The 14769-nt window shown below is 45.9% G+C and overlaps 1 protein-coding gene and 1 pseudogene across 1 annotated transcript; one reads left to right on the top strand and one right to left on the bottom strand.

Annotated features, from left to right (window-relative positions):
- Positions 1–2176: 2176 nt before the first annotated feature.
- Positions 2177–7607, top strand: LOC117052077 (cytochrome P450 2A13-like). The gene is made up of 6 exons (XM_033158802.1): positions 2177–2454; positions 3464–3626; positions 4051–4200; positions 5852–6012; positions 7071–7247; positions 7599–7607. The coding sequence occupies exons 1-6, from the start codon at positions 2275–2277 to the stop codon at positions 7605–7607; spliced, it is 840 nt and encodes a 279-aa protein (XP_033014693.1). The 5' UTR covers positions 2177–2274.
- A 210-nt stretch (positions 7608–7817) lies between these two features.
- Positions 7818–14560, bottom strand: LOC117052076 (annotated as a pseudogene).
- Positions 14561–14769: the final 209 nt, after the last annotated feature.

Here is a 14769-nt window from a genome sequence, read left to right as displayed (position 1 = left end):
TGATACAGAATTCTGAGAAACGAATTTGAAAACGAAATTACAAGAGTATGGTGAATTGGCAGGATTTAAAGTAAATGGGAAGAAAACCAAAATACTTATTAAAAATATAAGGAAAAATGAATTGGAAAAACTTAAGTTAGATTTGGAATGGGAGATAGTTAATAAGATTAAATATTTGGGGATTTGGGTTACCCCAAGTAATATAAATTTGTTTGAAAACAATTATTCTAAATTATGGAAGGAAATTAAGGAAGAATTGGAAAGATGGAAGAGGTTAAATCTGACTTTATCAGGGAGAATAGCGGCATTAAAAATGGCTGTATTACCGAGAATCCTGTTTCTATTTCAAATGTTGCCAATTATGGTGAAAAAAGAAACATCTGAGTTGTGGAGAAGGGATTTTAGTAATTTCATTTGGATGGGGAAAAAGCCGAGAATCCAATATAAAGTGTTAATGGATGTAAAGGAAAGGGGCGGTTGGGGAGTTCCAAACCTTAAATTATATCATGCTGCCGCCTGTCTATGCTGGCTGAAAGACTGGATCCTATTAGAAGATCAAGAATTACTAGAAGTAGAAGGTTTTAGGAATGTAGGAGGATGGCATTCATATCTATTAGAGGAAAAGAAAGGAAATAGTAAGAATTTTAGAGATCATATATTTAAAAAATCATTATTTAATATTTGGGTGGAGTATAAAAATTTATTGGAGACCAAATTTCCGTGGTGGGCATCGCCAATAGAAATGACATCAATTAACAGCAGGAGTAAGGAAGGAAGATGGCTAACATACAGAGATTTGCTAATGAAAGAGAATGATCAATTTGTATTAAAACCATACCATCTAATTAAATGCCATTGTGATAGCTGGTTGCAATATTATCAAATTCAAAGTCTATTTCGGAAGCACAAGGAACTAGGAATTAGAGAAGAGAAGTCTAAATTACAAGAGTTATTGATTGAGAATTCTAATAAGATATTAGGGAAAATCTATAAATTTTTATTAGAATGGGATTTAAAAGAGGAAGAGGTTAAAAGTGTTTGGATAAAATGGGCACAGGATTTTGGAAGAACAATTTATAGAATCCAGTGGGATAGGTTGTGGAAGGTAAACATGAAATTCACTGCTTGCATGGGAATTAGAGAAAATATGATGAAGCTAGTATACAGGTGGCATCTGACACCAGAAAAACTAGCAAAAATCTATAAAAACAATTCGGATAAATGTTGGAAATGTCAGGAGAAGGTAGGTAGTTATTTCCACTGTTGGTGGAAATGTATTAAGGTTGCTAAATTCTGGAGCGAGGTGTATGACAAAATGAAAAAAAATGTTGAAGGTGACGTTTGAGAAAAAGCCAGAAGCCTTCCTTTTAAGCTTGATCCCTGAGAATATCCCGGAAGATAGGAGAAATGTATTTCTATATGCATGTGCAGCGGTGAGGATGTTGATTGCTCAAAATTGGAAAGGGGAGAAGATCCCAACAATTGAGGATTGGCAGATTAAATTAGTAGAATATATGAATTTAGCAAAGATGACAGCAGCAATTAGAAATGTCCCAAAACAAAAAATCAAAAGTGAGTGGAAATATGTGGAGGATTACTTGATTAAAGAAGGTATAAAAACAGAATTGGTGATTTGTCTAGAATGAGACATATAAGGGAATATATAGATGGATAGTATATTATATGACAGATTGATGCATTTGCTAGATGGTGGTATTGTATTGTATGGTGAGGAAAAGTAAGAAATGTTACAACGTAGAGGGAAACGATATACAAATGACGAGGAGTCATTGTTTTTATTTTATTTTTTCATTTTTTTTTCGTTTTTTGGGGGGGGGTTATTGGTTATCTTTTTTGTGACTGTGTTTGTATTGTATGATTTGCATTTTCTTTGTTGTATATTTGTGTGTGAATGTATTCTTTTAAAATATTTTGAAATAAAGATTATTTAAAAAAAAAAAAGAATTCTGAGAAACGAGGTGAGAGAATTGGGTTTGACTCTGGGACTCCTTGAAGCTCCCTTGGTGGGGCAGATTTGGGCAGGAAGCTCCCTCTCACCACTATCTGTCCATCTGAACTTTGCTCTGGATGTTCTCCTCTTATTGACTTTAAAGAAGACCCTGAGCAGAGAGTAAACATGTTGCACAATTTCAAGGAGGGGGTCCTTCCAAAGGTATGTAAAAGGCTCAACTCGGGCTGTGCAGGTATTTTCTCTTCCAAGCTGGTCAGCAACACGTTGCCTGTAGAGCTCCACAGGCCACCCGCAACCTCCCCATGGATCTCCTGGGAGCAGCGGCCCTTTTCCTGGTCATCTGCCTCTCTTGCCTGATGGTCCTCTCAACATGGCGGCAGAGGCACCGCAAAAGCCAGATGCCACCTGGACCAACTCCCCTCCCCTTCATTGGGAACCTGCTCCAAGTCAACACAAGTGATATGTACCGTTCACTCATGAAGGTAACTTTCTGTAACAGAGCTTTCCAAACTGTGTTTCACGACACATTTGTGTGTTGGCTGCAGGGTGTAGGTGTCTCTCCGCTCCTCACGGGGCTGGAAAGGGGTTAGTTTAACGCCCAGTTTGCTACTAAGACAATCTAGAACTCTGAGTCTAAACCTCCACTACTTCGCGATTACACTCATTCATGGATATCTGATGGGTTGCAAACCCTCAGTTAGTTAGGAAGGTGCCTTGCATGCGACGATGGGCTGCAGCAGACTGAGACCAACAGTGGGTCCAACAGTCAAGAAAGCAGTTTCTGCATGAAGGGGGGGGCAGAAGGGGCTCATCAACCTTCGAAGGTAGACAATCTAGGAGAACTCTGATCCTAAACCTCCACTGCTTTGCTATTACACTCATTCATGGGAAAGGATTCAGGAGTAAACCCTGACCGGGGGGGGGGGGGAATCTGGACCCACTGCCTTGTGAGATATCTTTGGAGGATAAGGATTAGACCATGCGCAAATCTAGAATGGAGTCCCTAAGGCGCTTGGATGATGTCTTGTATGCCTCCTTGCGGCAACTCCTGCAGCCAATCTGGTGCAAGTGTATTGCTTTGTTTTCCCTCGGACCACATCAGGGAGGCTGAGAGTGGGGTCTTGCCGTCTGGGCAACCTAGGACCCCCCTACACACTTCCCAGGCTGGCACCCCGGAGAGGTCACTTTGGTGCTGTAGATGCAGATTCTCTCTCTTCATTATTTTGCTTCATGGAATGTGGGAGTGGAGGGAAGTGCCGATGGCTGATAGCCACAATGGATCTGCTTTGCCTCCACATTTGGAGGCAGCAATTCCTCTGATACCAGTGTCTGGAAACCACACGAAGCAAGAGCGCTCTTGTGTTTGGGTCCTGCTTGAAGGTTTTCCATAATGGCCATCTGGTTGGACACTCTGTGAACGGGATACTGGACTCTAGATGTGCCCCCTTTTAACCTGATCCATCAGGCTCTCCTTGTGCTCTCTTTTCACAGATCCGTGAGAAATATGGTCCTGTCTACACCATCCACTTAGGGCCCCGCCGCGTTGTGGTCTTGTGTGGATACGATGCCGTGAAGGAGGCCCTGGTGGATCAGGATGAAGAGTTCAGCGACCGCGGAGAGCAAGCCACGTTTGACTGGCTTTTCCAGGGTTACGGTCAGTCTCTTCTTGGGCAATCCTTGGCTAGAGCCCATGATTATTGGCATTTATATGCCCTTTTAATCACGCTTAGCACTGGAGAGTCTCATTGGCCCTTCCCATGGTCATATGGAGTAGATTATTGTTAAACCCCTCTTATTGAGGGGAGTCTCTCTCTCTCTCTCTCTCTCTCTCTCTCTCTCTCTCTCTCTCTCTCTCTCTCACACACACACACACACACACACACACTCACACTCACACACACACCCCTTACACTTAGAATGTTCTCTCAAAAGCTGAAGCTGGATCTTTCAAACCAGACCATATTCTAAAAAGCAACAAAATATTTTTTGGGGGGGAAGGGGGGGTCTCCATACCTCTGTGGTTTCAGCCACAATGTCATTCATTCCTGTTCCTTATTCCTCACACCTTTGCTTCTCAGGGGTCGGCTTCAGTAACGGGGAACGGGAAAAACAGCTGCGGCGATTCTCCATCGTGACGCTGAGGAATTTTGGGGTGGGAAAGAGATCCATCGAACAGCGGATCCTGGAGGAAGCCCATTTCCTGCTGGAATCCCTGAGGGCAACAAAAAGTGAGCTCAGTTTTGGTAACTTCAAGAAATGTTGCTTCATGAGTTACAGGTGATGGAAACGTTTGACAGTGAACCGAGTGCTTGGATGCTGGTCATCTGTAAGCCATTTTGAGAGCTGTTGATGAACGTCAAGGGCGAAAATGTCAGCTCTGAAGGAAAGCACCATTAAACACATATTGCTTTCTGCGAATTGAAACTCTCCCTCTCATATAATATTAGAAGCTGGACTCACACCCTGAAGTTGATCCATGGTAGATTCTTAATCAACGAAAGGTCGTGCAGTTTTACATAAGGATGTTGCTGAGACAATCAGACAAGTGTTCAGAGACCAGGAATTAGTGCTCAGGAGCTGAGCACTCCTGCTTCACCTCACATCATAAGAACATAAGAAATTCCTGCTGAATCTAGCCAGAATTTTAGGGTTTGAAGGGACCCCAAGGGTCATCTAGACTAGGGGTGGCCAACTCCCAAGAGGCTGTGATCTACTCAGAGTTATTAAAAAAAAAAGAAGCGGCAGTGATCTACTCCCTTTTTTGGGTTCAGGTCATTTGGGGGTTTGGGTCAAAGTTGTTGAGTTTTTTCAGGGAGGAGGTAAAATGTTAAGCTTTTTTTTTAGGGGAGCCACAGTTGTTCAGCTGCTTTGGGGGGAGCCAATGATCTACCAGTGTGTTAGAGATTTCAAATTGCCTACGTGCAGAAATTCAGCTGTCTATCTTCAAGCAATTACCAGTTGGCAGAAAGCCCAGATCTGCTCTCTCTCTAGACCCTTAGCAACGACCTGTGATTGGTCAATGAGTTCCTAAAGACTGAGCTCTGTGTGAGAGCTTGTGTGGTAGTGTTAGGTTGGTGTGGAGAAAGTGGTCAGTGTAGAGAGAGAGACAGAGAGGAAAGATTTTATGTTTTGTTTCTTTTATTTGTATAGTCTGTACATAGTAACTTATGGATACTAGTTGCTTCAATAAATACTGTAAATAGTTATCCAAGTGAGTTGCTGAGTTCCTGCGTTGTGCTGTCCAGTTAATTACACAACAGCCAGAAGCTTCCAGAAAAGCCTGCGGTTAACTCTGCTGTGTCCAGGAATACGTTATACTCCTGACACTAAATCTTAAGAGGTTATGGGAGTTCCAGTTTGTGGCTGGTGAATGGCTGGAGCTGGTGAAGCTGTGGACGCGTGGAACTGCACAAGACAGACAACAGCTGCAGCGTGTCAGATCTACCCCAGACGTCCAGTGATCTACCGGTAGATTATGATCTACCTGTTGGACATGCCTGATCTAGACCAATCCCCCTGCAATTCAGGAATCACAGCTAAAAAACCTGCAACATGTAGCCTGCCCTCTGGAGCAGCAGAAAATGAGCTTGCTCCATCCTCCACATGACAGCCCTTCTCCCACCACCACAAACCCGGGTCCAAATCGTCCTGTCCTGCACTTTCCCTGGAGGCCTTTTGCTCAGGTTGTGTTCTACCACTGCTCATCATCTTAAGATTGACATAAGGTCAACTCCGGTTAGGTTTTCTGTGTCATGCTTGAGGCCTAGATTTCAACCCATAACATGGATAAGGCAACAACTGGACAGCTTTGCAAGTCAAGTGTAGCCTTGACTTGTTCCTGGGCTGAGTGACTTTGGGGGGGGGTCTCTCTCTTTCTAGGTGCACCCTTTGACCCCACCAACATCCTGAGCCGCTCAGTGTCTAATGTCATCAGCTCCATCATCTTTGGCAACCGCTTTGAATATAAAGATAAGGAATTCCTCTCCTTGCTCACCACTATGCAGGAAACCTACGAGTTTGTTTCCAGCTCTTGGGGACAGGTAAATTGGAGGGGACAGGGAGAACTTCTATTGTGCGTTTGTGAATAATGCAATTTGTCTTGATCTGCTGAAGGCATGGTAGGCAGGACAGCCAACTCTGTGTGGGGCTCTGTCATTACCCCCATGTCCAACAGTGTTTATGGCTTAGTCAGCACCAAGTTCTATCTGGGTGGAGTCAGGAGTTCCCTCTGTCTGTTCTTCATGGAGAGACACTTCTCCAGTCTCCCTTCTTTTCAAGCCCCATGTTTTCCCCAAAACTTCCATGATAACAAGGAACCAAGGGAGGGAGGAACTCCTGCTTCTGTCTACCCCCAAAATCAATCTCAAGTCACTTTGAGTGAGGGTCTTCCATACCACCACAGCCTGGACCAGAACTCTCACGGATGCCTTTCACACCCAAACCAAATGCTGCCCCCCCCAGTACATCACACAAATCCAGGAGCACAGGAACTCCACCAAGCATGAGACCATGAAATACTACTACTACTACTACTACTACTACTAATAATAATAATAATAATAATAATAATATATTTATACCCCACCCATCTTGCTGGGTTTCCCCAGCCACTCTGGGTGGCTTCCAACAATATATTAAAAATATATCTTAATAAACTAAGTTCTCCACAAAGGGCCAGAACCTGGAATAGGCTTAAGAATAGTGTTGACATTTGTTGCAACAAGCTTCTCACTCTGAGCTCTCCGTGGTGCTGCAACTCCTGATCTGCCTTGCTCTTTGGTCAGGCTCTGGCTGGAGCAACTTTACAATGTTGCTTCAAACACACCCTCTGATTCCTCTTCATCCTTGTCCTCATTACATCATCGTCCCTAACAAAGGGGAAGTCAAGCCCTGAGGCTGTGTCTGTGACAGGTTTATAGCTTAGTCAGCACTTGGTACCAAGTTGTTTCTGTGCGGAGCTCAGAGGAACCAAGTGAAAGAGGAACTCCTGCTTATGCCTGCCCCCCCCAAAAAAATCAATCTCAAGTTACTTTGTTCAATATCTATTATCTCTCTTCCTCTGCCTAACTCTGCATTCCTCCAAACCTGACACACACAGCTCTACGACATGTTCTCAGGCATCATGCGGCACCTGCCTGGCCCACAAGAGAAAACCTTCAAGAAGCTCTTGCTCATGAAAGAGTTCTTTATGAGGAAGATGAAAGCAAACAAGGAGACCCTGGACCCCAACAACCCTCGGGATTTCATTGATTGCTTCCTAGTGAAAATGCAGCAGGTAAGATTGTGTTCTTCTAAATACAATGATCAATTTCTGTGTAAAGAAACTTTGTAGACCCTGTTTCAACCAGGAAAATTTTGAAACGTGGATGGCTTTATAAAAGGATTCGACACATTGATGAGGAGAGTTCTATTGAAGGCTACTGGCCCCCAGGCAGGAACGAAGCCTCTGTGCCTTCCTGGCTACTTGAGTCCAGGGGCACATTAGTAATATGTGATTGTTCCCAGCTTGCCAAGAACAACACACACAAGCCAGTGAAGGCTAAAACTACTTTATTGCAGTTAAAATGCAGAATATATCTCTGCGTAGCCAGCTCATGAATTCAGAGCTGTCTATACTTGCGTCCAGCATCTGTGAGCCGGAACAGAAAGTAAAAATACAACAGTACATTACAATAATATCACATGTGTGGGAAGGCTGGTATGACCAGTGGTTTTCCCACAGGGTGAAACATGACTCATAGTCAGGTGACCTTGCTGCTGAGGCTCTTCGCAGCTCGGCTTGTAATAATATCACAACAGAAGAATGCTCCCTCTTCTGTCAATCGGGTGGCCAAGGTGGGTGACAATGGGGCTCTGCTTCTCCAAGACACCTGATCACCTTCAGAGGGGAATGGCGCACATTTCATAAAAATGTGGGACAGTGAAAAAGCCAACCAGCATGGGAGAGATGTCAATCTTTTCTGGTGGGATGGAAGATTTGAAGCGGAAGTTCTGCAGGATGCTGGAGAAGAAGAGGAAAAGTTCCGTTCGGGCCAGATGTTCTCCAAAGCAATAGCGCTTCCCTAGGAAAGAGGAGGAAGGTGAATATGGGCTTTCACTGTGCCGTTATAGAAAGCTAAGGAGTGTTTGGGAATGGAAGGGGACTCACTCACCAACAGAGAAAGGCATAAAAGCCTTATTCCTCTTGAACTGCCCATTCTCATCCAGGAAATGTTGGGGGTCAAACACATCTGGTCTTGCAAAATGTTTGGGGTCTCTCAGCACGGATCCCAGCACAGGAAACACTTCAGTCCCCTGAGCAAGAAACAGAGAGAAATGAGAAGAGATGGGAGAAATGGAAGATTCTTCTGGGGGACCTTCTTTGGTCATATAGAGGAGGGTGAAAGGTTGTTTTCTGCTGCTCCACAGAAGCGGACACGGAGCAATGGATTCAAACTACAAGAAAGAAGATTCCACCTAAACATTAGGAAGAACTTCGTGACAGTGAGAGCTGTTCGGCAGTGGGATTTGCTGCCAAGGAGTGTGGTGGAGTCTCCTTCTTTGGAGGTCTTTAAGCGGAGGCTTGACAGCCATCTGTCAGGAATGCTTTGATGGTGTTTCCTGCTTGGCAGGGGGTTGGACTGGGTGGCCCTTGTGGTCTCTTCCAACTCTAGGATTCTATGACAAGAAATCATTCTGAGATTTGGAGGAGCAAATCCCATTATCTACCCACCAGGTCCAGTAGTGTACTGGTCAGTTCTGTACTGCAGAAAATTACCATGATAGCCATGCAGCTCTGAGGAGAGTCCCCAAATGCTGGCAACTGTGGTGATCCATTAGCCTCCCTCGAGTACTAATATTCAGAAGATGATGACGATGACAATGATTATTAAAATGTCCTGTTTTTGTGGCCTTCCCACAGGTATCTGGTTGGTAATAACATTGCCCTCATGAAGTTAAATTAACAGCTGCTCCATGTGAGAAAAATACCGTAGCTTTTGGAGAGTTAGAACTAAGCCACCTTTCAGCCTCATAAGAAAACCCACCACCACTCCTTTGGGGAAGAGTACAGGGCCTGCGCGTCCATTAAGGCGAACTAGGCGATTGCCTAGGGCGCCAAAATGGAGGGGGCGCTGGCCAGGCTTGGGCGGGGGGCGGGGCGGGCTGCTTGCCCCCTACACCACCCCCAGCTCCCGCTAAAGCAGGCTTTGGGGGGGGGGGCGTCAGAAGGTGGTCTCGCCTAGGGCGCAAGAAGCCCTAGCACCGATCCTGAGAAGAAGGCATCAAGAGACATGGGCCTAACGTTGTTGTTGTTGTTGTTGCTCAGTCGTTCAGTCATGTCCGACTCTTCGTGACCCCATGGACCAGAGAACACCAGGCACCCTATCCTCCACTGCCTCCCGCAGTTTGGCCAAACTCATGCCAGTCGCTTCGAGAACACTGTCCAACCATTTCGTCCTCTGTCGTCCCCTTCTCCTTTTGCCCTCCATCTTTCCCAGCACCAGGGTCTTTTCCAGGGAGTCTTCCCTTCTCATGAGGTGGCCAAAGTACTGGAGCCTCAGCTTCAGGATCTGTCCTTCCAGAGAGCACTCGGGGCTGATTTCTTTAAGGATGGTTAAGTTTGATCTTTTTGCAGTCCATGGGACTCTCAAGAGTCTCCTCCAGCACCAGAATTCAAAAGCATCAATTCTTCGGCGATCAGTCTTCTTTATGGTCCAACTCTCACTTCCATACATTACTACTGGGAAAACCATAGCTTTAACTATATGGACCTTTGGTGATGACAGGCAGGTCAGGGACAGAGGTACCTCAGGGAAATTTGCCTGCCTTCAAAACATGTCTGGGGCTTGTACTGAAGGGCGGAGTCTTCGTCTCAGGAATTAATAGAACCAAAATACCTTGGGAATAGTGTATCCCCAGAACTGGGTATCACGAGTCACACGTCTTGCTACTCCTGTTGGGACCAGATCTGAGAATCTCTGGATCTCGTGGATCACAGCATCCGTGTAGGGCATCAGGGGACGGTCATCCATGTTGGGAGTACGATTCAGGCCAATCACACGTTCAATCTCTTTGTGGACTTTCTCTGTTGAGAAACCAGCAAGATGTGACCAAAAGTGCCATTTGCACCTTCCGGGGAGCAAAACAAGGATCCCAGCTCATAGCTGGGAAAGCAAAGAGGAACCCTCCCATAGAAAGGCAAGGACACATTTCTCCACCCTCCTTTCCAACCCCTTCCCCATTCACCTTCAATTTCTGGGTATTTCAGCAGAAGCAGGAAGCCGTAGCGCAAGGTGGTGCTGACCGTTTCTGTGCCAGCAAAAAAGACATTGAGGGTCGTCATAACGAGATTCTCTTGGAAGAATTCTGTGTTTGGGTTTGCCTTTTCCTAGCAAGAAGAAAAATGGGGAAAGAGGATGTTTCACAGATTATATTTTGGGATAGGCTAAAACCTGACTTCCTCCTGTCTATGAAGCTCTCTCCCCCCTGCTGATTGGCTGAGCTGCAGTGATGTCATGCTCAATCCAATGAGGGGGAAGGGACAGGCGTGGAGTGCTGAAAAGCAGCCCAATGATTGTGTGGGGAACAGAGGGTTGGGTGGAGTGGGAGGGAGGAGTCACACAGTCCTTTTGTGCAGAAAGGCTACAGAGGAAAAGGAGAAGTGCCTGCTGAATAAGGCCCATCTAGTCCAGCGTCCTGTTCTCACAGCAGCCAACCAGATGCCCCACTGGGAAGGAAGGTTCGAGCACAGGAGCCCTCTCCCCTCCCGTGGTTTCCACCAATTCAGAAGCATAGGGAGCTGGGTATGTTTAGCCTGGCGAAGAGAAGGTTAAGGGGTGATATGATAGCCATGTTCAAATATATCAAAGGATGTCATGTAGAGGAGGGAGAAAGGTTGTTTTCTGCTGCTCCAGAGAAGCGGACACGGGGCAATGGATTCAAACTACAAGAAAGAAGATTCCACCTAAACATTAGGAAGAACTTCCTGACAGTGAGAGCTGTTCGGCAGTGGAATTTGCTACCAAGGAGTGTGGTGGAGTCTCCTTCTTTGGAGGTCTTTAAGCAGAGGCTTGACAGCCATCTGTCAGGAATGCTTTGATGGTGTTTCCTGCTTGGCAGGGGGTTGGACTGGATGGCCCTTGTGGTCTCTTCCAACTCTATATGGGGAATCATAGAATCATAGAATCATAATGATTCTATGATTCCCCATATAGACTGACCCAGACCCAGTGGTCATCATCTGAGGCCCTTCTTCGTGTGCCTCCTCCACAAGAGGTCCAGGCGGTGGCAACACAAGAACGGGCAGGGAAGGACTGGAGGCGGGCAGACCACTGGTTTGGTATTAAAACCAAAAGGACGGCCTTGTTTTTCGTTGCACAGCCTTAGAAGAGCCTTAGAAGGTTGTCGTGTAGAGCAGATGCTCTTCAGAATTTCAGTTTACCACAACACCCGGACTCTAGGAGATTTGGATAGAGATGGCTCTGGGGTGATATTGGTACAACTGCACATAGGTCCTTTTTGTGACCACTAAGAGATTGTGTGAGGGTTTGTATAAGGACCACCTCTCCCCATACAAACCATCCTGGACTTTGTGTTCATCATCTGAGGCCCTTTTGTGTGCTTCCTCCATGAGAGGGCTGGAGGGTGACAACATGAGAATGGGGGCTTTTCTGCAGTAGCTCCGCAGCTGTGGTGGTTTGCCTTGTGCCTTCACGTATATATATATTTTAGGCACCAGGTGAAAATGTTCATTTTCAACCAAAACTTTGGCTGATTAATATTGTACAGCCATTTAAGATGTGCCTGTGGGAAGGGTTTTTTTTTTTTTGTTTCGCTGTTTAGCTTTAATAATTTACTTGCGTTTTTATCTTGTATTTTATTCCATGAACTGCCCTGAGATCTTAGGATGAAGGGCAGTATATAAATCAAATAAATAAGACCTTTTTCACTTATTGGATTCCAACCCACAGGAGCCCCAGCAGCCAGCATGGCCCTCTGTTTGGGGTGATAATGATGGAAGTTGTATTCCAACAACAACTTGGGGGGGGGGGGCAAACAATGAATATTATAGAGCTACTCTGCAATGAAATTGGTGCTGTGATCCTCACAATACTGCCATGGTCAAAACAAAATAAAAAATAAAACAAATTCCTTCCAGTAGTACCTTAGAGACCAACTAAGTTTGTTCTTGGTATGAGCTTTCGTGTGCATGCAGACTTAATTATATCCAGTTTTCTAAGCCTCCTTGATCACATAATGGCCAGAGGGAAGAGGAGGGCAGGATGAATCAGGCAAATCTGGGTTTGTCCTCGGAGATAAAAAAAACCAAACAAGCACAAAAATAACCTCAAATTATCAGACGGGGAGCCCTGAGTTTCTTTGCACCGTGCACTTTAAGGATCGGAAAATGTTGACCCAGATGGCCGATATGCTGCAGGGAGAGGTTTAGAGACAATAAAAAGAAACAGCCAACTCCAAAATGCCTGTAAGCTGCGAGTAAACTTGAGATACCGGTAAATCTGACCACTGGGCAGACAACAGTCTTGCTGTTTCAAAATACCAGTGGAGGAATTCTTATTTTGAGAGTTCGCTAGAGCACAAATATCTGGACTCTTCCTCCAGAAATGGACTGTTCACATTTCTGTAGAAGGGAACCTTCTGGGCAAATGAAGGAGCTTCCAAAGTTCACCCTGAAAGCTGGTCTTCATCATGACACAATGGCACAAATCACAATGTTTTTTTCTCTCTCCCTACCTCCTTCCCCCTCCCCCACCTCCAAGTGACCCAAAACACCACTCTGAAATTTGTAAAAAATAATTCTCCAAGGAGGCAGCAAAAGTCTCCTGTCCCAAGGACCAGTGGGCAGGTGATCTGTGATGGGTTGACTTCCCTGTGCTGTTGTCTCTCAACGGCCAAGGCCAACACTTGCCTTTGGAGCTGGAGCTGTGACTTGCCCTCTGAGGCCAACGCATGAAGGGAGTCAGCCAGGATGCAGCAGCTAAAGAGCCGATGCAATTCTGGGCTGCATCAATAGGAGTATAGCGTCTAGATCAAGGGAAGGAATAGTACCACTGTATTCCGCTCTGGTCAGACCTCACCTGGAATACTGTGTCCAGTTCTGGGCACCACAGTTCAAGATGATCACAAGATGCAGCTTGTATAATATTTTGTGGAATATTTTCACTCGTATATGAAGCAAATACCCACTAGATGGCATAGAAGGCACCCATTTTTCTCCTTTTTCTTTCATTACATTATGGGTCATTTTCTCAGCTATAGCTGACTTCCGTACAATCTTCTTCTTCTTCTTCTTCTTCTTCTTCTTCTTCTTCTTCTTCTTCTTCTTCTTCTTCTTCTTCTTCTGCTTCTTCTGCTTCTTCTGCTTCTTCTTCATCATCATCATCATCGTATACCACCCTATACCCACAGGTCTCAGGGAGGTTCATAAAACAAAATGCATAATAAAAACAAGAACCCAGGGGTAACACCCATAGAGCCTTTGTGGGCAGATAGGCGCTGTGGTCTAAACAACAGTGCTTAGGGCTTGCCAATTAGAAGGCCGGCGGTTCGAATCCCCGCGACGGGGTGAGCTCCCGTTGCTCAGTCCCAGCTCCTGCCAATCTAGCTGTTCGAAAGCACATCAAAGTGCAAGTAGATAAATAGGTACCGCTGTGGCGGGAAGGTAAACGGTGTTTCCGTGTGCTGCTCTGGTTCGCCAGAAGTGGCTTAGTCATGCTGGCCACATGACCCAGAAGCTGTACGCCAGCTCCCTTGGCCAGTAAAGCAAGATGAGCGCTGCAACTCCAGAATCATCCGCGATTGGACCTAATGGTCATGGGTTCCTTTACCTTTACCTTTACCTTTAGGTGTACAGAGAGTTACCTTCATCAGTGACTGATACATGTCCTTTGTCTTGACTTGCAGCAGGTTTCCAATGAAGGGCAGCAGAGTCGATCCAGGGGGCAACTTCTCTTTCTTCTTCCATGTCTAGAGGAGCAGCAGGCAGAAGAGGCAGGAGGCCAACAGGAGAGTCCCTGCACCCAGGAGGTCCATGAGGTGGTTGGAGTGGCAGCCTGCAGAGGAAGAGATGGACTTCCCGGAAGGAGCTTATCCAGCTCAGTCACAGCTCCGAAAGTTGCAATTAAGCGGTGTTCAACAACAGATTTATTTATTGCCTTGGGGGTAAAAGGTAAAGGTAAAGGACCCCTGGATGGTTAAGTCCAGTCAAAGGTGACTATGGGGTTGTGGCACTCATCTCGCTTTCAGGCCAAGGGAGCTGGCATTTGTCCACAGACAGCTTTCTGGGTCATGTGGCCAGCATGACTAAACCGCTTCTGGCACAATGGGACACTGTGACGGAAACCAGAGCGCACAGAAACGCTGTCTGTTCACCTTCCCGCCGCCGTGGTACCTATTTATCTACTTGCACAGGTGTGCTTTTTCAACTGCTAGGTTGGCACGAGCTGGGACAGAGCAACAGGAGCTCGCCCCATCATGGAGATTCAAACCGCCGACCTTCTGATCGGCAAGCCCAAGAGGCTCAGTGGTTTAGACCACAGCCCCACCCCCATCCTGCTAGGCCTGGGAACATCTCACCTCCCCTGTCATGCCTGCAGATGAGTGTTTGGGTGCACCTGGATCTTCCCTGGAATCATCTGCATTTATATGATGCCTTCCTGTGAAGTCAGTTAAAACCAATTTAAGTACTGCAGGGAATTAATAATCTAAAATGTGGAATTAGCCCTGAGGGTTAGGGTGGGGCACGTAGTCCAACTGGGGCAGGCCCTTATATTGCTTCTGCCTACATTCCTTGCTTT

This window comes from Lacerta agilis, chromosome 8, assembly GCF_009819535.1.
Source record: "Lacerta agilis isolate rLacAgi1 chromosome 8, rLacAgi1.pri, whole genome shotgun sequence".
Classification (NCBI taxonomy): domain Eukaryota; kingdom Metazoa; phylum Chordata; class Lepidosauria; order Squamata; family Lacertidae; genus Lacerta; species Lacerta agilis.
Note: the sequence above shows the minus strand (reverse complement) of the source record. Positions and strands in the feature narration are given on the sequence as shown.